Below are 21664 nucleotides of genomic sequence, written 5' to 3' on the forward strand. Positions count from 1 at the left end.
ACTTCAAAGGCAAGGAAAGAGGAAACTGAATTGGCACTTGGAGCTACAGGAGGATAGAGAGGGGGGAGTGAGCTGCCGATACAGCAGTAGTAATTCAAGTCAAGCTACCTGCTACATGTTGATATAGGATTCATACAATTGTCCTATTTTGAATGTCTTTTTTTTTCTTCCCCTTATCACCTCATACCTGGTTCATTCAGCACTAACATAACAGATGCATAATGGATGAGACCAAGACCTAGATGTAGAAAAGATGCTCGAAAATGATAACTGACATTCAACATTTATAACTGGCATGTTGATACTGACACCACTCAACAGCGGTGACACATCTGAGTCCCTTTTAAAGTCATTCTACTGATGATCAAATTTATTTAAAAAAACAACCCTAAATCTATAAACGGCACATGGACACTAATGGGAGGAATCTCATTGTTCAGCTGATTCGTTGCAGAATGTGGACACGAAGAGCAACGTGGGGAACACAAAGTGCTTCAGAAAGGTGTGGAGAGCCGTGGGTTGTCATTAACTAGAGTGAGTGGTGGAGAATATGGTAGTGGTAACATCCTGGTTTCTGTATTATGTTGCCATTAATATTAAATCCACAAAGTCCCACAATGGTGATTTGGATAACGTGAGAAATTAGGATGAAGCACCTCCAGCTCCACCATCATCACCAGCTATAACTTTTCATTGAAGTCAAATATTTTGTTTGAAAATCCATTGTAGTTTCTTATGTAACAATCATCAAGCACTGTTTTCTGGCACCAACAATGAGAGCCGTAACAGTCTTAAGTTGCCAGAAAATGCCAGATGGTAAGCAGATGGACAAAGGCAGCCAATGAGAGGAGCAGCTATGTCTGTCATTTCACTTTTTTTTTTTTTCTTTTTCCTTTTTTGGGGGGATTATTTTTATAATTCACAAATCAAAAGAACTGTAAGGTCACGAAAAGGAACTGATGCCGCATTTAGCAAATAAATACTGCGTGTCAAAACTAACATTTCTATTTCTGCAGACAATAACACTTCGCTTTGTATCCACTTTAGGTTGCCATCCGTGCAGCTATTGCTCTTTCTTCATAAAAAATAAATAAAATAATAATAATAGTGTGCAAATCATTCGGGGTACTTCACTACAATATGAGGCACTGTCTCATAAAGGGTCACCAGGGTCAGATGCCCCAAAGGTCGATTAAAAAATAAAACTCTGTAAAACATCTAGATATAATAATGCTGCTTTTTCTGTGTTGAGAAGAACCTGGAATCGACCTTCTCTCATCGTGGTGGCACGGCACTCTCAGTCTTTTGGATTATCGTCACTGTTCCCTGTGGGACACAAGATATTGGAAATAGAAGGTAAAAATATTATATTTATGTATTTGCCAACTTCACAACAAAAACAAATTAACCAGGAATGCCCTAGATCTACTTTGTCTGTGTAATAAGCCACATCGCTGCAAATATTAGCACTTAAATATTAGATTTTAGGAATCTTTAAATCCACTTTGTCTTTCAGCTGTTTATATTAGCTGCATGTGGATCTTTGCTTACAACATTACAATGGAAGCCATCTTTCAATAGCCACATTACAAAGTAGGATCAGTATTTTAAACTGAGGTGACGTTTAGTGGAGTCTCACAATTTTAGAGAAACTTTTACTACTACAAGTTGGACTAAAAGGCATTTTTACCTTTTGCTGAGCTCATCTGGGAGTCGCAAACATGTGTGATAGAGAATCGTGACACCATAAAACGATTAAGTGCTACAGCGGCTGGTTTAGGTGCCTCGGGACTGTTGGAGAGAGAAGTGGGTGTTAACGCGGGCTCAAGTGTGGTGACAGGTGAGGATGGACAGGGCTCAAAGGACAGGTCATCTTCCAATTCGCAGTTCCCACCTGAATGCACACAGAAAATCATAATCGCTTTGTTAAATGCAGTGAGAAAAAAAGTGAGGCTTATTCTTTGCAACATATTACATCCTCACCCTCTTCTGATTTGTTTCCATCTGTTTGTTTAGAAACACAGGGTGATTCACGTGACTGAGCTTCAAGTTCAGGGTCAGGTTGGGGCTGCTGGTCAAAGTTTTTTGTCTCTGATGTTTCCTCTCCACTGGCCTCTACTTCTGTTGAGAAGGAATAGTCGGCCAGCTCTCCTGTGGGGCTCTCCTGGAAGGCATAAAAACCAATTAAGTGATTTAATTTAATATAATAATCTCCCCAGTTTGTACAACGTTGACCTATTAAAATATTGTACCTGGTCAAAAAGGAACACTGTGACATCATCAAAAAAAGACACCGCTTTTTTCTTCCTCTCCAACTCCTCACAGAAGGATTCGGTGAGCAGGCCGGGCATCTTCAGGAGGCTGCGGAGGTGTCTAGCCCTGCTGCAGTCACTCACCACCACCGGCACTGTGGTGAAATCCTCCTCACTCTCCTCACTGTCTTCATCTTGAATGTTGTAGGTCCTCAGCTCTTCATCAGAATCGCTATCATCCGAGTCATCTTCATCCTCTGCCTCCTCCAGTGGAGCTCTTACATTCTCTCCACAAAGCTCCAGCAATGATGAGGAAGTGGACAGGTCAAGAGGACCATTGGATTCTCCACACAAACTGTCTTGTGAGTCACATTCCTCTGCATCTATGTCCTCAAATTCTTCCTCATTTATTCTCGCACCATCCCCTCTGTCGTCTGTCTCCTCGTTGACATGACTGAATTCGGGTAGCTCCTCCTCCTCTGTGGAGCCATCACCATTTTCATTTTCTTTGGGGGACTCGTCATTGTCATTGTTGGTTATGGTGGAGCCAGTATGCAATGACTGGGAATTGGAGCAGTCTTCTCTCCTGCTCCCCTCTTCCCGGGCATCCTGGACAGTGGAATTTGGCTCAGATCCAGTGGCGGGGTTAAGCTCTGTGGAAGGTTCGTCTTCTGAGTGCTCTGTCTCCAACCCAAGATCATCATCTGCAGGGGCGGTCTCTTTGGTCAGGCAGCCACCCATCTGTGGAGGAAATGGTGACAGCATAGACAACCCAGGGGTGGGAAGAGAATGGGGTGAACTATTGTCAGCCTCTGAGAGATTCACCAAAGCACAACTTTTGATGTGTCTCAGATTTGTTAAAGTTTCCCCATTAGCAAACTTCTTTTCTACAGCATGATTATTTCCTAAAAGGCTTGGTTTCTCAGCAGGGGGGTGACAGTTACGTGGACCTGCAAAGAACTTACTGCCGTCCTCTTGGGGACTCCTCTCATCATAGTCAGAAAAATAGGCTGAGTCCCTGTAGGGGTTCTTCTCAGTTAGACTTTTTAACTGCACCTCTGAGTTGCTTGTGGAAGTGCAGACCCCTTGTCCTAAACCCACCTGCAAAACAAGCTCGGATTCTCCGCCCAGCCTAGGGCTCCTCTCACCACCCAGGGGATCTCCAAGCTCTTTAAAAATAAACTCTGGAGATTCGTTGTTCTCTGTGTCATAGCCGCTATCCAGTGATTTGGGCAGGACTGGGATATTGAAGGGATCAGGGCTTAAGGGGCTTGCCATTGATGAAAACATGTTGTTGGTGTCTAAAGAGTCACCAGCTGTCTCTGGCTTCTTCTGCGGGCTGAGCTCTTCCTCCTCTATCTCAGCATAGTCGAGGTTGAAGTCTGCAAAGATCCCTGAAGTAATATCTGTAATGTCATCTTCTTCCTCACTGTAGTCACCAAGTTCAACCAGGCATATGCTGGAGTCTCTTACGCCAACTCCACTATCTAATGTTCTGCTTCTCTCAGGTGTCTCTGCATAGTTTAGCTTCTTGTCGCTCAGATCAAAAGATACTCCTGTCGAAATGCCCTCCCAGATCTTACTTCTCTGCTTATCTGACAGTTGTCCTGCTTGACTAGCCTGAGGCTTCCTAAAAGAGGATGGTGATTTTATGTGGCTTGCCTCAGGTATCATTGCAGGATACGTTCTATCTCCATAAAGAAATGATTGCGTTTCATATTTTCCACCCTCTCTGTCTCTGGTATTTATTCTTGCATCTGTGAGAGAATTGGTACTTTGCACATTATCTTTAGTTGTGTTCCTTTCCACTTGAAAGGCATCTTCCTCTTTTTCTTGGTGGCATAAGTGAATGTATGAGCCTAAATCAGTTGGTTTGCTACAACTATTACAGTCAGATCCTCTTCCTCCTCCTTCTGAGGCATCACAAGATCTGGAGCTGTGGAAGGTTCTGGTGGAAGCTTTGGTTAAAGACCATAATTCAGTTGTGTTTGACTGACTGGTATACTGCAGATCCAGACAGCTGTCACTTCCGCTGCCTGTCTGCCTTGTGTCAAAGCTCAGGCTGTTATTGTTTGCAGAATGGTTTGAGATCCAGTTTGTGGCCTCTCCCTCAGAGAAAAGGTCGTCCTCGATTTCTCCACTTCTCTGTTGACCCAAAAGCACGCCGTCAGCAGTTCCTGCATCAATTCCGATGTGGTTAACAATAGATAGTCTCTTTCTAAGATGACCTACCATATTATGGCAGCTTTCATTAACTGTGCTATGATTTGTGTTTGCTTCAAGGTAGGGATCACAGAACCCTAAGCTGGGGCTACTGACTGCTTGTGATAAACTGCGTGGGTTCTCTAACTGCTCCTTAGACTCTGCTGGCCTTTCTGCAGAGTCATTGAGATTGGACGAAAGGCAATTTTGGGAGTGGCCTAATTGTGGGGGGCTGGTGCTGTATATGTGTCTGAGCAGTGGTTCCCTGGTTAGCTGGCTAGTGGGACTTGAATCAGAGTCATAGGCAGTGGATTTGATGTTATCAGCAGTAGACCAGTATGCGCTGGGTTGTGCTGTGGTTGAACAAGTTTCACTCTCAGATAACAATCTACTGTCACTGACTTCTAATCCTGGGCTGTAGTCCACAATGCTGTCATCCAGGTTAATGTTACACTCTACTGGTTCCTCTATGCGAATGTAGTACTCACTGCTGACTGAGGGGCTGTGGGCACTCAATACTGGAACCACACTCGGGTGTTGGGGTTCATAATAGGATGGGGACATGCTTGAGGTAAGGCTATCAGTCTTGCAGCCCCCTGTGGTGCTTCCCTTGCTTGAATAGTAGATATCCTGGTAATGTGGGTTCCCTTGGCCCAGTGGACCACTGGTGGAGGAGGAGCAGTAGGGTTGCTCAGCTCGGGCCTGCTCCCATTTGTATTCAAAGTTGAGACCGTGGCTGGTCTCTGTGACAGTCAGTAGGTCATCACCTGTGTCAGAGTGGAAGCTGTCAGAGAAGTGCTCCAAGAGGGGGAAGGAGGATGAAGCAGAGGAGGCCAGCTCCACTGCTTGAGTTTGGTCTGTATTAGGGGCATCAGCTGAGGCTGGTGTAGGGGTTAGAACTAGAGCTGTGGATGTAGCTGTGTGAGAGGTGCTGCCAAGCAAATTGGGTCTCAAGGCATTCCAGCGTTGCTCAAAGTCTTCCTCAGCTTCACTGGAGCCTTTGGCACACAAGTATGTGACCAGAAGGTGTACTTCCTCACTGCTGGGTCTCAGCTCTGGCTGCAGCCAGCAGAACTGCATTACCTCGTACCTGAACGGAGAAGAGGGACCGAAAAGACCACACACACCTTCAGGCTGGAAAACACTTACTGGTATCCTAAGATATTTTTGTTAAAAAAAGAAGAAAAGTTCAGAAGCAACATTTAAAAAAAAAGGTGATATAAGGAGAACTTCAAAGTCAGCACTTTATAACAACACCTAGCACTTATTTACTGCACTAGTCAATAGCATATACAGCATAGTATATGAAGGAGGTGCAGTGGAGATGCTGACACAGTTAGAAGATGTTTATGCTTTTCTTTGTGCATCTGTGTGGCTTCTCAGTGTTTGTACCAAATAGTTTAATTCCTTAGGGAGCAGTTTTGAAATAAAAAATAAATAAAAAACAATATCTGGCAGGCTTCCCAGGTAAAGATGAATGAGGTGATTCGGATCTGGTCGATGCCAAGGGGATCATAAAGAATAGGGAGAGTATTGATCATCTGCCCTTGGTAGCAAAGACAAATGTTGCTACAATGGACTTGTATCAAAATAAATAAAAAGATATAAAACAGGAAAAATAAGGTTGTTAGAAACTCATTGGTCAGTTTGAACTGAAGGCTTACCAGCATCTAGAATCTATTTTGTGTGGCATCACTAATGTATAAGCTACTAGTCTTTTCTGAGTGTCAGTATTCACTGTATGTACAGTAGGTTCTCCTGAGTGTAGTTATGTGTGGATGTCTTACCAGCGGTCAGCCAAGGGGAACTGGAGCTGGGGTTTGGGTAGTTTAAGCTGCTGTTCCTTCACAGCATATGTCAAGACCTGTCTGTCAGAATAGTGTCTATACGGCTGGTTTCCCAGCTCAAACAACTCCCACAAAGTCACCCCAAACGACCTGAAACACACAAAGAAATCTTTTAGGTTGGTCACTTCACATATTCCGGATAGAAAAACTTTCCAAACAAACTGTTCCACTCATTCGGTAACCCTTCAGACGGCTTGCCTTAAGTATGTGTGAACTCGAACTGTAGCTTCGGTAATCTGCAATAAAAGCTTCCATTTCTCTCTCTTTACATAACTCACCATATGTTGCTGCTTTTGGTTTGGTCAACAACCAACAGGTTTCCATGGACCTCGTCTATGAGTTCAGGTGCAATCCAGCGCAGGGGTACCCAAATCTGGTCTTGTGTTATATAATAGTCATCCTACAGAATTTAAAAAAAGAGATATTGAGTACTAGGAGCATTACTAGCAGTCTTTAAAAATTACAGATATTTCAAAAGCCTGACCTTGTACCGACTGTGAGAAAGTCCATAGTCTCCAATCTTAACTGACATTTCTGATGTTAGGAGGCAGTTTCGCAAGGCCAGGTCACTGTTGAAAATAAAAAACAACCAACCCCCCCAAAAACTGTTAAATAGAGAGATAAAACAATGCCACTTTTATTCAGAAAGACGCACTATGTGCAACAGTGTAGCTGTTATTGTTTTCCCCTAATTAACTCTCTGTCCATGTGTGTGTTACAGTCTAAGCCTGTTCTTTAATAATTTAACTTTTTGGTATTTTTATGTTTAAAAAAATGTTTCTCTTGGGATCCGATCTAGTTTAAAAAATTGCAGCTGAAGTGTCTTGAGAAGAGTCTGGGTGATTTTTCTTTTAACCTGCACTAGAATGTTGGCACTTCTTTTTTTACAGCAACATACAGTAATGTTGTCAGTTAAAATTCAGTGATAAATGACAGAATTATACAATTAGAGTAACATACATATCACCTAAGTGCGTAAACACACTCACAATTAAGTCAGTAAGTGGAATCTCACCTCCTCCACAATGGGAGCTTTCAGCCTGGCAGTCACTAATTGGTTGCTATGGCCACCACCACTGCATGGATGGTGGAGTGAGAGCGAGAGGGGCTCGCCCCCAGCAACAAAATCACTGATGCTGGAGTTTGTGACAACTACTCAGGCAGCACCAGGATGTTGTTGCCAGGAGAGACCAACAGGTGGCGCACAAACCATTCAAATAGATTCTTCCTTTTAAAGCTCAAATTCCAGAAGGTAAAGGGAGCGGGACTGACACACATACCTGTGGATGAAGTTGTTTTTGTGAAGGTGCAGAAGCCCTGAAGCAATGTCACATGCCATTCTCTGGAGGATCAACGGGTCAGGTGTCTCAGAATCAGCTACTTGACAGCTGTGGAGGTAACTCTTCAGATCACCCTAAGAGGGGAAAAAATATGAGAACATGAGACACACTGACTTTTCTTTAATTCTGCAAACAAAACTAAACAAAGAAATTTTAAAAAAATATATATGAAGGACTGAACAAACAAAGTTGGTCATTAAAATGTGTCTTACCATAGGGCAAAACTCCATGACCAACAGAAAAGGAGTAACCTCTGTACATTGTGCCAAGCACTGCAAGAGGGCAGGGTGCTGGAGGGTCCTGTGAGACAATTTTAGAAGGTATGATTGTGCAAAGACCATACCGGTAATAAAATAAAAACGTGTGGAGTTTCTGAAGTTTGATAAAGCTGACCGGTATGGCTGGACCTCTTCAAGAAATTGCATCTGGTCCTGGACACTGGCACTGGCCTTCAGCTCCTTCACCACCACCTGCGTGGTGCTGAGGCCTGCATTGACCTCGCCCAGCAGAACCTGCAAGATTTAGCCAGCATCGATAAACTGTAGATTTAGAAACCAAAGTAAACATAAACTAGGAATGGAAATAGTGTGCGAAACAATCCAGGAAGCAAGGTAAAATGTAGGGAATCTAATGTGGCTGTGTATTTCAACTCTTCCCCTGTGGAATAAACTCCCCGATCGAATTAGCCTCACTGGAGCATTCAATATAAGAGTAGAACACATTTTAAAAACCACGTATTATAGTAAGGAAGCTGCTGTTTAAACTAGAATATTAAAATAGTAATATTGAGTGCAAAGGTGTTTAAAATCCCTCTATCTAAAAACTGCGTGAGTGTATGCTTTCAGAACTAAATAAAAGTTTTACCTTGCCAAACCAGCCATTTCCAATCTCCTTCAGATAGAGCAGACTGTGGCGTCCAAGGTCTGATGATTTCAGCAGTTGGACTGGAAAAGAGCAATAAGAAAGACATACAGTAAGATTACTCTCAGACAGGAAGAAAATGACGGCTTTAGCATCAAAGAAGTGACTAAAAGAAAAGGAATCTTACAAGAACAATTTTCAACGCACTGAACGAGGTAAACGAGTAAAATCGAAAGTTAAGAATGCTCTCTGCAGAAACAAAAAGAAGCTGAGCTCCACAGCAGAGAAAAAGAAAACTGAAAACACAGATAAGGCAAAAATACAGAAACCTCTCTGAGCAAAAGAATACATTTCCTAAATAAAATGTCACATTTACTGAAGAGAAGCTTGCCTGAAGCCAAATAAATGTTTTACTTTCCATATAAATTAAATTGTCCTTTAAGGACAAAGAATTTCTTTGTCACGACACAAATTGCAGCAACACCATAATTCTACAAATCATCCATCTTATGCACAAAATCAAATACCTCCATGGATCTTCATATTTTAAGTATGAAGATGTTGAAAGGACGATGATGATGGAGCAGCGGAGCGGCCAGCCACTCTGAGCACCGTCACAGCGACTGAGTCCGAGTCCCAGGCTGAGATGAAGTACTGGTTCAGAGTGTGAGAACCAAGAGCCCGTGGCCCCGGCCCCAGCCCCAGGCAACTTAGCCTCATTGTGTGTATGTGAGAAGGAGCCCACGGTCACAGTGTGTGTGTGAGCGCCTCGGCAGGATTTAACCCTCCGAGCCCTTGCACAGCTGAACAAGCTCACCGCGTTGCCTCTCCCCGTCTCCACCGAGCTCATCCTCCAACTGGGACACATAGAAAAACACATACTGTCCTCATCTAAAGCTCTCCAGCTGTCGAGCAAAGGCCGAAATCCCTGCTTCCTATATAGGCTTCCAGCTACAGTACACAGAAGAGCAGACAATCTTTAAGTCCGATCTACTGAACCAAAAAAAAAAAGATGAGATGAGATTTCTGCCCCGGCTTCTGGTCATGTATCCCGCCTGATGTGACTGTCATGTATGTTGGTTGTGTGCCGTTTGACACGCCACCTCTATGTGCAGCTTCAAGACACCCAGGAGTGACATAAGGCCCCCATAATGCCCCCCTATCACCCAGGACAGCAGCATTCCTCAGCCAAACATGACACAAACACTGCTCTGTCCACAAAAAAAGACCTCTGTCATACGCATTCACCACCCCTATCTCTCTGCTCTTAGGTCCTGGTGCATGCCACCACCCTTCCCCTGTCTTTCCTCATTCTGTCACAGACCCCTCACTGTATTCTCCTCATAATGCCAGTCCTCCGCTTGCGCGTTCCATGGACGTTTTAGCCAGGCCTTATGCTCCCCCACTGCCCAGCCGGTTTAAAACAGGCCCATTGTTTGGTTCGCTCACTCACACACACACACATTCACAGTGTCTCCTGGTACCCAGTGCACCAAACACACACTTGCAGACACACACACACACAAAAGTGGCACACAAGGCCCATTCTCCACTGGATCGCTGGACAGAGGTTGTGTCACAGTGATAACAGAACAACACTTCTCCACCCCAGCCTCCAAGCCTCCACTACCCCTGCTCGACAGAGCAACAGAGAGAGAGAGAAATTAAGAAGTCATATTATTCCAAATGTGGAATTTATGAGCGTGAGTGTGCATTCTTGTCCTACTATTGGCATTTCATGAAAAGATGCAACTGAAAATACATGCTAACACTTTAAACATGGACTTTGAGTCAGCTTTGAGCTTCTATAGGGAGTCTGAAAGTTTGACACGATCTGTTAGACAAAAGATTAGAGCAACAAGTGGAAAAGAAGAACTCTCAGATTGTTAAAGGCAAACATTGTGCTGTGTGTTCAAACTGATGTATGGGTTCATATAGAAAATATCATCCATGCCTGATGTATAAAATATACTACTGGTATTTTCTTACCAGTAGTGAGGATAATTCATTCACCCCATGCATGCTAGTGTGAGGGTAGGCAGTTTATGACATGTGAAGGAGCTTCTGATGATTATGTATGGGTAACAACAAATGTAAAACATCTATTCAGAAAAACCGAAAATATCAACTTTAAAGGAAATATACATTCTGTGTATCTTCATTGCTTAATTGTGTGAAATATACATGTAAAAAAGTAAATCCAATAGTACAAAAGGTTCAACTATTTATAAAGAGGAATGAGTCATAGAGTGTTCTCCCTCTGAATCACTGGAAGGAGTCAATATCACTCTTTTCACGATCTCGCCTTTCGCCATTTACCCATTCCTCACCCTGCAACACCTGGACCAATCATACAGCAGTAGCTATGGGGGAAAGAGGCGAGAATAGTGATTGGCTGTGAGCCTGAGGCTGCCTTGTCCAATCATTGCTGACGCTTACATCCTGGGACGCTGAGCAGCAACTCACCTCCCTTCTAGCTGAGCACAGTGCAGCGCGCACAGCCAGTGAGTCATACAGGGTGAGGCACTTTGAGCACCCAGGATCTGACTTGCACTGAGATCGACAAATATATACACGTCACATCAAGGCGAAAGCGCACTTGAACATCCCGCGTCTGAGGTAGAATGTCGTGAAATAACACAAATATAGAATTATCAACTAAAAATACCAAAATAATATGAAACACTGTTCTAAAATAAGATGATAAAAACAGAAAAAAACAACCCGCATTCATGTGCTGGAACATGGATTTAACCCTCATCTCATTGCCTGGGTTCCATGCAGATCACAGAGCATAATCTTTGACATATCTCACTTTTTCTCATATTTTCATGACTTTTTTAGGCAATTTGTTCCTAATGATTCCACGTCCCTGTTTTCCCTTTTTTGCTTTAATTAGTGCTTTTTAAAAATACATATGTTCTGGGGTCTCAGGAGACCCCAATTACACCTAAGCAGTTTTTAAAAAAAAAAAATAGAACTATTTATTTAGTCAATGTTTGCCATGAGTCTCAAATGGGAGTATCACACAGTTTTCACAGAGGCGGAGGCACTCTAGCAGTGATTTTAAAGAAGAAAAACTCAGATGTCATTGCCAGATGGAAACTTATCAGAACATTGGAGACATCAGGTAGACATGTCTACCTGAGACAGATAGATGCCCTGGTCCTGCCACATATGAAAAGGAGGGCTGATACTGTTGCATTGCAAGCCTCAATCTGAGCAGCAATGACCCCCCCTGGGCAAAACTCCATCTGCTGATGTGACTGTCAAATGCTAGGCTGGACAATCTAAAAGGTGTTACCTTTGCTGCTGAATGCAGAAACTGTTTGCTTCCCCTGTCACATGCCAACATGCCCTGAGCAAAGCATGAGGCTAATTGGGTGCTACAGTGTAACTGCCTGGATTTTGTGTTTATTTTTTGCTAGTTCCAGTCTCTGTTAAACTGCAGTTAGAGTCGGTTTACATTTCCAGCAATAAGTCAGACTTGCTTCAGTGGGTGTTGGTCGATTCTGTTCATGGACAGAATTTCTGGGTGCAGCCGGGGGGTGGAGGGTGTCAGGTTCAGTAGTCTCAGGATCTCGTTTCTGTTTTTCGCAAATGATGTGGTTTTGCTGGCTTCATTGAGCCATCACCTTTGAGTTCGTTCTTGGCCTGTTTGCAGCCAAGTGTGAAATGGCTGGGATGAGAATTAGAAGCTCCAAGTCTAAGGCCATAGTTCTCAGCTGGAAAAGGGTGGAATGCCCACTCCAGTTCAGAACAAGCGGCTGCCCCAAGTGCAGCAGTTTAAGGTATCTTAGTGTTTGTACACGAATGAAGGGAGAGTGAAGGAGGAGACTGACAGATAGGAGAATTCTTTGCAGGCACTGAGCATATTAGTGAATCTATCAGTTTAATGGTCAGTGTAAGTTCCTACATTCTCGTATAGTTATGAGCTCTGGGTAGTGACTGTTTATATAACTAATAATGCTTTGAGTAGCAATAAGGTGTGATATTATCATTATTTTGCTATTATATTTGCCTCTTGGAGTAAATTGCAGGGTTTTTGTTTTTTGTTGGGTTTTTTTCGTCTTTGTTTGTTCGTCACATCAGTCCATGTATGTTAAATATGTTGGCAGGATGAGGGTTGAAAACACTGCTGTAGCAGTCTCATGCAATGGGGTTAGGTCAGATCTTTTTTTACATTTGCGAAATTATGCAGCAGGTCAATTTCTATATATGTTGCACAGTAGTTACATATCGCTCTTTTACTGAGACACAGGGTAAGGGAGAAGAAACAAATAAAAGACTAAAAATGAAGAAGGCCAACTGAGCTTGGCAGAATTAGCTCAGTTTATATCTTCTACATGAATAAAACCAGTGAGATGTTCCACAATCCACTTGAGAAATGTAGCCTTTGTTACATCTCTTAGAATGGCTTAAAAGAAGTAATGGAGGTCAAGAGGACTGAAAAAAAAAAAAACACCAAGCAAACCCAAGTTCATAGTTCAAATACTCCAATACATCACCATGTTATTTGTGTATGCTGTTGTGCAGTTTCTTACTGGATCTGCCAGGTTGTTTGGAGACAGGCAGGGAGACCTCGGTGAGTGGAAGGATGTAAACCTCGGGGCCATTCTGGGAGGAAGGCGAGGCCAGGGCGGAGAGATCTGCCTGGTACTCCTCTCCCTCTGTGTTTTCAAACTCCTGGCGCAAAGAAACACGCTGGGATTAGTCATCCACTCACAGTCGTCCTTCCACTGAAATAGTGGGAGACAATGGTTCAACTGTGAAGACATTCAAATGCACTGAGGCACTTCCACCTACCCATATACATTAGTCATGTACATTGTAGGGTGCATTGTGTGGGACGCTGTGGGGGAACACATAAATGCATGCCACTATTCAAACCGTGTACACAAAGCCTGTCTTTATTTCCTCCCTCCAGTGTATTTACTTTCTTACACAGCTGAACATCAGAAACATAATTCTTATTTTCAGGTTTTGTTTTGTTTTTTATTCACAGAGAAAGAAACTTTGTTGTTGAGTACATTTTATCTCATAGAGACTTGTTCTAATAGATTTAACTTTGAAAATTACATCAGGATTCGCACTAACAGGCCTCATGGGAAACAACTGTGTTCTGATAGCTGTGAGATTTAAACTGTGCTATTACATCTGCCACTACAGTGTCTGAATGATCTCAGTTTTTCCTGGTGTTTCCGTCTGCACAGTTTTATGCGACGCAGTCTGTATTGCACACTACACACAAAAAAGCTATTCACACAGTGTACACTGAGCCACTATAGCACATTAGGAGGAAAAGGAAGCGAATATAATCAGCTATAAAAAAGAAGCAAACAAACAAAATGCTAATCCCCTCCTCCAAGAGGCAAAACTCATGGAAGATGATGATCCTCTCTTTCCATTTGCTATACACCATATCCCATATCTTCCACTCTGCCACTTATACTTCATCCTAAAAATGGACTCTCTGGTCTGCTGCAGTGTCCTTGCACTTCAGCTGCTGTAGCTTGTCCATGCTCTCTCCCAAAATGTATGCATAAATACTGCTGATATTAAACCAAGAGGCAGATCTCTATGGACTACTTGTCTTTTACTGGCCAGTAGGATCACTTAGCACTTGCAAATGACAAATCCTGCACTGCCGTTTACATGTAGTTACCTCTCCTCACCTTCTGCTGCATGCATATAGTTTCAAAATATGCACTGTGTTCATTCACCCAATAGGTAGAATTTATTGTTTGGTAATTTACAAACAAGGACCACCATTATTGATACAATTGCTAAAAATACTGAGTGAAAAAAACAACCAAACAACTACAGTAAATAAACAGTAAAGTAGAAAAACTGTAATCTAATATATATAATAGGAAAAATTGGTTTCATCAGGATATGTAAAAATAACTGAATAAAGCAAGAGTCTCACGTGTGTTCCATTAATTTATTGTTCAGAGCTTTTTCTCCAGCAGTTTCAGCCTAACAGCAACCTCTGAAAGGTTAATAACCACTGATGTAAAGAAACAGTAAAGAGAGAGCTGGAAGAAATTAGAAAGGATGATATTAAGCTGCAGGTTGAATATTTGAATGGCTGTGTGTGTGTGTGTGTTATTCAACATGTGTTATAAAACACTAATATGTACATAGGAATGTGTGTGTCTTTCTCATTGAGCAGAACCATCTGCCACTCTCCTCAGAGTGAAGTGTGAAAGCGAGCACCTGGCTGTGAGTGAGCATTGCACAGCTCCCCTGAGAGCCTTCAGTTTAGAAAGCACTTAATACCCAGCCTCGCACTACACGCACCAGTAAGAACACTGCGATGAAGAGGAATAATGAAGCTTTTTGGACGGTGCAACAGTGCAGCTCTGCAGTCCCACAACACTGCACACCTTACAAGCGAGTTGTTGAGAGGGACAGACAGGGGGACCGCTTAATCATGATGTGATACCTGGTGTTAACCTAAGAAACAGAGATAAATATTTGAAAACATCTGCGCTCTAAAATCGAAATATATCTCCCTTAACAAGAACTTGGCTTGTCTTCATATGCAGTGTCTGTCATGTCCTTGTGCAAGACACTGACTCGTTAGGACGGCTGTTTAGTAGCCCTATTTCCATCCTGAACTCTGATGACATGGTGCTGGAAGACAATATCCCTGCAGGAATCAATAGTTCTATACTGGTTTATCAACCTGGCTGAAAGACGAAGCTTTGCTTTGTCAAGAAAAACAAATCAACTATTGTATGATGGTGTTTTAGCAGCTTAAGCCATCTTTGTGTCATTAGGGCCAGTGAAAAGTAGACACAGACTGAGGCTTCCGCTGTTCCTGCTGGTTATTAAACTATGTTTTCACATAATGAGGCTGAGGCGATCTGGCATGGGAGAGACAGACTGCCACACACACAAACACACACATAAACACACTTATCCACTAATAGGAAAAGTTCTGCAGTTGTTAAAGGTACCTCTCTATGCAGTGCTCATTAGTGACACTGTTGTCCCTGCAGCATGTACCTACTAGAGGCAGTTCCCATTGATTCTCATCACATATAGTACATACACAAGGAACAAGCAGCTTGGCTCTAATCCCCACTCCTGCACTGTCCTCTGCTTTCTACAGCTATCTAATCAACAACAGCAATGTCAAACACAGGTTTCATCCTCCCATTTGAATACTGTAATTGAATTTGCTCAAGTAATTACAAATAAAGACACTGTTGTCCAGTCAGCGCTGGACAACAGTGTCTTTAGCTAAAAACAGTTACAGACAAATATACATAGACAAAATGAAAACATATTGCAACACTTCTTCCATAAAACAAACAGCATGCTCATAAGAAACTAGTAATGGCAAGAAGCAGGCACGGCAGCGACTCGAGAGTTACTCCTCCCTCTCTCCTTCTTTCCATATGCCCCCTGCCTGTGTCAGTCACTGTTAGCCCTCATCAGCTGCTCAGTTCAGCGCTGATGTTTGACACAGCATGACTGAGTCATGCTGGCAGCCAAAGGCAACACACAGACAATGTGTGCCAGTGTGGAATTGGTAAGTCTTCCACTTTCATACAATCAGACAATAGTCATTAGCAAGACTAAAACACTTAAGGTGTGCTTTACTGATGCAGAAAGAGAGAGACATTCACTTCAATTAATTAAATCAGTGCAGAACCCTTTTTTTTTGAGGAAAAAGGGAAACAGGAACAATAATTTGTTTACATACATGCCAACATAGATGTAAGGCAAAAACACAGTTTGTATAAATTCTAACAAGCTTGGAAGTCAATAATTGTTAGGACCATTTTTATTCGTCATCACAGTTTTTTTCAGGAAAAATTCAGTTCAATTCAGTGGTATTATATAGCACCATATCACAACAGTTGCCTCAAGGGGCTTTACATTGTAAGGCAAAAACCCTACAATAATGCAGAGAATACAGGCTTCTTAAAGGACATTCAAAGCTATCCTTTAGGCACTGGCTGCCTTGTGTTCCATGATGGGTAGCGTTCCACTGGCTGTTTTTCTACCCAGGTATGCTTTTACTGCATGGGTAGTACGTAACTGACATGCTGAAAAACAAAGCTGCTGTCAATCGAATGCTTTCTAGACAGCATTGCATGCTGGATCAAAATCTTTGTGTTCGGAATTGCATCAATTTTGACAAGATCCCGCAAACCCCTGGCTGAAGGGTCTCCACCAAGTTTTACTGATGGCTGTACACAATCAGTGTTGTACCTTTCTCCTGACCCTCTTCATATATACTGACAGTGATGTGAACCAAAATTTCAAATTTGGATTCATTAGTCCATCAACCACAGATTTTGAGCCTAGTTCTTTTGTCATTTGGCTTATCTAAGCATTTTCTTCATGTTTCCCTTCCTTTAGAATGGATTCCATGTGTGTCCATGTGTGTGTGGACACTAGCAGTGTGTTATTTTAAATGCATAAAATCTAACAAACTTCAGCAGATATAAAAGCAAGTTTCCTTTTTTTCCCCCACTTTCTTTCTTTTTTTTGTTACTCGGCTAACTCGCAGATCATCATATTCCCTGGACATCTACTGACTCCATAGAGTTTGTGTTACTCTCACTACGTCCAGTTGGGGGCAGCAGGGAGCTCACCTTGAAGCCAATGTCTCCCTTCTTGCAGCAGAGGCAAGCCAGCATGAGGAAGACGAAGGTGAAGAGGCCAGAAAGGAGACAGCTACCACTGCCAGAGATGAAGGCCAAGACAGCTCGCTCAGTGGAGCCCCATCTGCAACATCAGAAGATAAAGCGAGTGTTAAAAGCATGGAACCAGAGATCAGATGGTAAACTGTAGTCATACAGGAAATTAAAACCAAAGTGCAGATAGAGGTGATTTGTGAATGTTTATGGGCAAGCCTGATGAAAGAAGCATGACTCCTCATTAGCATTTCTTCTTCAGTTTCATATTCATCTCCATAGACTGTGTAGAAAGCAGGCTGCCGTAGATTAATTACAGTGGTTACGATGTACTCTGAGTCATAGAAGCTGAAAGTTTTAAACTGCCCACCAAAACAATTACTGCTAAATAAATGAATAAAGCGGCAGCAGAGTAGGAGTAATGGCTCATTCTATTTCAGTTGTAAAAAACGATGATGAAAATGCTGACTGTGTACTTTTAATGCACCTTGCGACTTCTTCAATACCGCCCAAACTGCTCTCAAAGGAGTGTTTGGAACTAAAGTACAACTAAAATTAATTTAGTTGTAAGTAATTGATTTCCATTAAACAACGGCAAAATGTTTTCTTTTGGTTTGTATGTGGCCACAATCTGTTGTGTTGTTCCTGTATGCATATATGCAGCACACATGTGTTAGTTTGTCTTTCAGCCTGTAGTAACTTAGAAAAGGCCAGAGGGGCCAGATGTCAGAGTTTGGCGCATCTACATAAGCTGATTTACAGCGTTAAACCTGCTGCCAGCACAGATGGAAGAGACAAAGGAAGAAGGAGAGACAGAGGAAGAGAGACAGAGAGTCTGTGAAAGAAGGCTTGGAACAGATGCAAACATGCAGGCATGAAATTAAGCAGTATTCTTTCCACATAGCTCAAGACATTTATTCAATAATTTTTTTACTTTCTTCTTCTTTTTAAAAATCTTTCTTCATGACATCTACACAGACACACAGCAACAAAACTTTATACACTTCAGTTCAAACTACTGATCATAGGACAAAAACATGGCCAATATTATACTGTGTTGTACATATATGTTATTTCCTCTGTCCCATAATAATTATAATTTCCAATTTCTTAAAGAGCACTTGCCTTGCATTTTCTTAACTAGAGATTTTCTGTATTAAAGAGCAATTCTCAGATTTTGGTGATAACCTTCAGGTTTACAGACGCTGTAATGATAAGATTTTTACCTTGCAATAGATGAATAAATGTCTTTCAGACTCTGTCTTTCTAATGTCTCTGCATTAGAAAGTTTTATTAAACTGACCGTGGTGACATCATTATGATGTGACTCAGAATAACGTTTTCAAATAGTGAATTTCCTATTCAGGCTGAAAAAACTTAACTTATCATAAAAATATAAATTATATAAGCACACAACCTAAATTAAGGATTATAGTTAGATTATATATATAGAGAGATATTATATATATTCAGTAAAGGATTAGATGTTGTAGTCACTGATAATGCATTGCTTTAAATGGCTTTATAGTTTTATCTACAGTAGTTTATTTACAGTAACCCTGTAGCTTTTCTTTATATGTAATGATGAATTCACCAGCTGGTTCAAGAAAAGGAGCAGAACTGTATTTAACTGTATTCCATCCATTTTCCTTTATTACTTTACAACTGTGATGTTAACACACAAAAGCATACTCCAGTGCTGACTGGGATTGCTGTGGTCTGTGATTCTTGTACCTGGGTTTTTAACAGCTCCATGACTAAGACCCAGCAGTTCCAGACCCATTCGGCTGCAGGGAGCATCCTCTCCGGCCCTGACAGCTTTTGCAACCCAAACAGAACTACTCCAACCAAAGCTTAACCCTGAGGTCATGGCCACAAAGCCCTGTATACCCTCCATTTACATATACATGGAAGTGGACAGTGCAAACAGGCAGGGTTCCTATGTGAAGCCTGCTTTGAGAATTGCAGTGCATGAGCGTATATGTGTGGGCACTGACCCGCCAACACATCACCATGGTAACGTCCTGATGGCCAACACATATTAGTTGATTGGCTTTTACAGTGCGGTAAACCTCATGCCCCTTCCTTTTTGCTGATGCCTTGCCCGCTGAGAGAGGGTGTGTGTGTCTGTGTGTCTCACTATGTGAGAGCTTGTGAAGTGGAAAAGAAGGTGATTATGAAACTAAACAAAGCAGCGCCCTTTCTAGATCCACCACATACCACAACACACAGCCTGTGAGGGGGCTGATAGGGAAATAGGGGATGATCCTTAAAATGCCATCTTTTCAAGCCTTCTAATGTTTTAAGTATCAAGAAGCAAACCATAAAAGTAAAGGAAATATGCAATCTTTCCCTCTGTAACACAATATTAAACATTTCACCTGTGTTATTCTCACATTTATGGCAGAATTTGTATCTGCTCAACAGTTACTCCAAAGGATTACACTGTATACTAAAACATATGTACATGCACTGATTCATTACTCAATCCTTTTGCACAGAATTTCCTGCTGTCTCCTCATTACAAAACAACAAACACAACCCATTATATCAAATAGGAATAAAATGTTGGGTGCATTAGAATGCAAGAAAAATGCAATAAAATATTCTAAAAGCAACATGAAAATGTCAAGTGATATTAAAAAATAAGAGTTAGCATTTGCGTTAAGTTACTGCTGCACAATTTAGGTGCCGGCAGGGCTGGATTGATGGATGAATGTGGGGAAGGAGGAGGGAGTGGGGAGGAACCATGCTGTGCAGATGGTGCCAGAAACAGCAATGATACATGCTGAATCAGAGGGCACGGTGACTCAGAGCCCACTGAAGGACACAACATAAAACAGACATACACATGTTGTCACTTCTAAAGGAGACTATTAGTTGCCTGTCATCGTGTACAAGCCCAGGAGCTGATCAACTGGTCCTGTTTCTGCTTGCTTGCTACCAATAAACAGTTGGTTACAGTCCCCACAGCACAGTCCCACAAAATATATATATATATATATATATATAGTTCACTAGAGCTGATGTCACTGACACTGTTACTAACTAACTAATTTTGCAGTTTCAGAGAAGCTAAATGCCAGCTTCATACACAGCTTTGAGACAGGAGATTTCTTTTTTCTTTCACAGTTGCAACTGGGACTTCTGTTTGCAAAAATAAGGTTCGCATGTATACTGAATTCCAACAGTTCTCTCCTTACTAGATACTGGGATGCAGTATCTAGTATTCACCAATGATGCTGCACAAGGCAATCAGAATGAAGATCAGCATTTCTATGGACATACAAATCCTAAACTCTTTTATGCAGGCTCCTCTTTTGAAGCCTTGAGTTTGGAAATGTGGGTTCTGCAATCCGAATGCCAAATGAAAGGCACTGCATGGTTCTGTACAGTATGTAGCAACATGTCAGCCTGGCTCTACAGTGTGCCCTACTTTATGAGCAGTTATGCTCTAAAATTACTCTAGTAAAATTTGGAAAAAATGAATATTATGTTGTTTTAAATAAGACTTGGAACGTGGTCAAGCCATTGGACTCATGAGATACTAACTCACAATACTAGATTTATTTTTGCAACCAGAGCTAGAGGCTACATCGATCTTTTGTACAGTCTATGTACATAAAACTAGCGAGACAGTACTAGAGAGACCATGAAATATCCAGGAAGTCCAAGGTTTGCTGGATGGTGAGCTATGTACTACTGGAGGTTTTTACACAGCAATTCCTCAAATAAATATTGTTGTTTGTTTATTTGTTTGTTTTCAAGAAATTCTGCTGTATGCCTGAAACTCTGGTCTGGGTTCAGGGCAAACAATCGACCAACTAACTGTAGGATCAAGTTTCTGTAACATTTTAGTAAAAAACAAATAAATAAAACAACAAATAAATATAAATAAAAAACTACTACCCTTTCTATAAGCTTTGGGAATCAATTAAAGGAAAATTCCAAATACTGAGTAGTAAGTTTTTTCACAATGTCAAACCACCTTTACTTTGAACAAGGAGTGCAAGTACCTAGTTGCTAACTTACAAGTATGTATAAGTGCATGATTGGCAAGGTGGAGATTTTAGGACACACACAGAGTTTGGGGAATCCCCAAATGCAAGTGGTGTCTGTACTTCTTTGCATATCCCTTCACCACCAGGACTCTGCCAAAAGAGTTTCAAAATGGGTCAGTAAATAGGGGACTGCAGAATCCATATCTGCTCCCTTTTTAGCTTCCCTCTTCCCAGTTGGGAATCTAACAGTCATATTCTAGGATACTTTTCAATATTTAGCCAAAATTAAGTCATTTGGATCATTCTTTATTAAGCCTTCCTTCTTTACCAGAAAGTCAAATATGGTCACCCAGAAGAAAATCCAGGTATAAATATAATATGAAAGTGCAACATTTGAAAAGCCGTCTCACTTCCTCTTGGAGGAATCGCGAACTGAGCGACAACTCGTGGTTCTTCATAAATATTAGAAAAGCACACATTACTTCGCCAGCTGCACAGCGAAAT

The 21664-nt window shown here is 41.7% G+C and overlaps 1 protein-coding gene across 1 annotated transcript; it reads right to left on the reverse strand.

Annotated features, from left to right (window-relative positions):
- Positions 1 to 167: 167 nt before the first annotated feature.
- LOC120744240 (serine/threonine-protein kinase LMTK1-like) lies at positions 168 to 17586 on the reverse strand. The gene is given in 15 exon segments (XM_040048493.1): positions 168 to 1326; positions 1691 to 1894; positions 1984 to 2164; positions 2253 to 2993; positions 3354 to 5544; positions 6242 to 6391; positions 6580 to 6701; positions 6786 to 6870; positions 7582 to 7715; positions 7854 to 7941; positions 8035 to 8153; positions 8506 to 8585; positions 13047 to 13188; positions 17118 to 17188; positions 17191 to 17586. Coding segments are annotated over 15 exon segments (4557 nt in total). The 5' UTR covers positions 17411 to 17586; the 3' UTR covers positions 168 to 1297.
- Positions 17587 to 21664: the final 4078 nt, after the last annotated feature.

The sequence above is a fragment of the Simochromis diagramma genome, unplaced genomic scaffold (genome assembly GCF_900408965.1).
Source record: "Simochromis diagramma unplaced genomic scaffold, fSimDia1.1 OVJJ01000321.1, whole genome shotgun sequence".
Lineage (NCBI taxonomy): Eukaryota > Metazoa > Chordata > Actinopteri > Cichliformes > Cichlidae > Simochromis > Simochromis diagramma.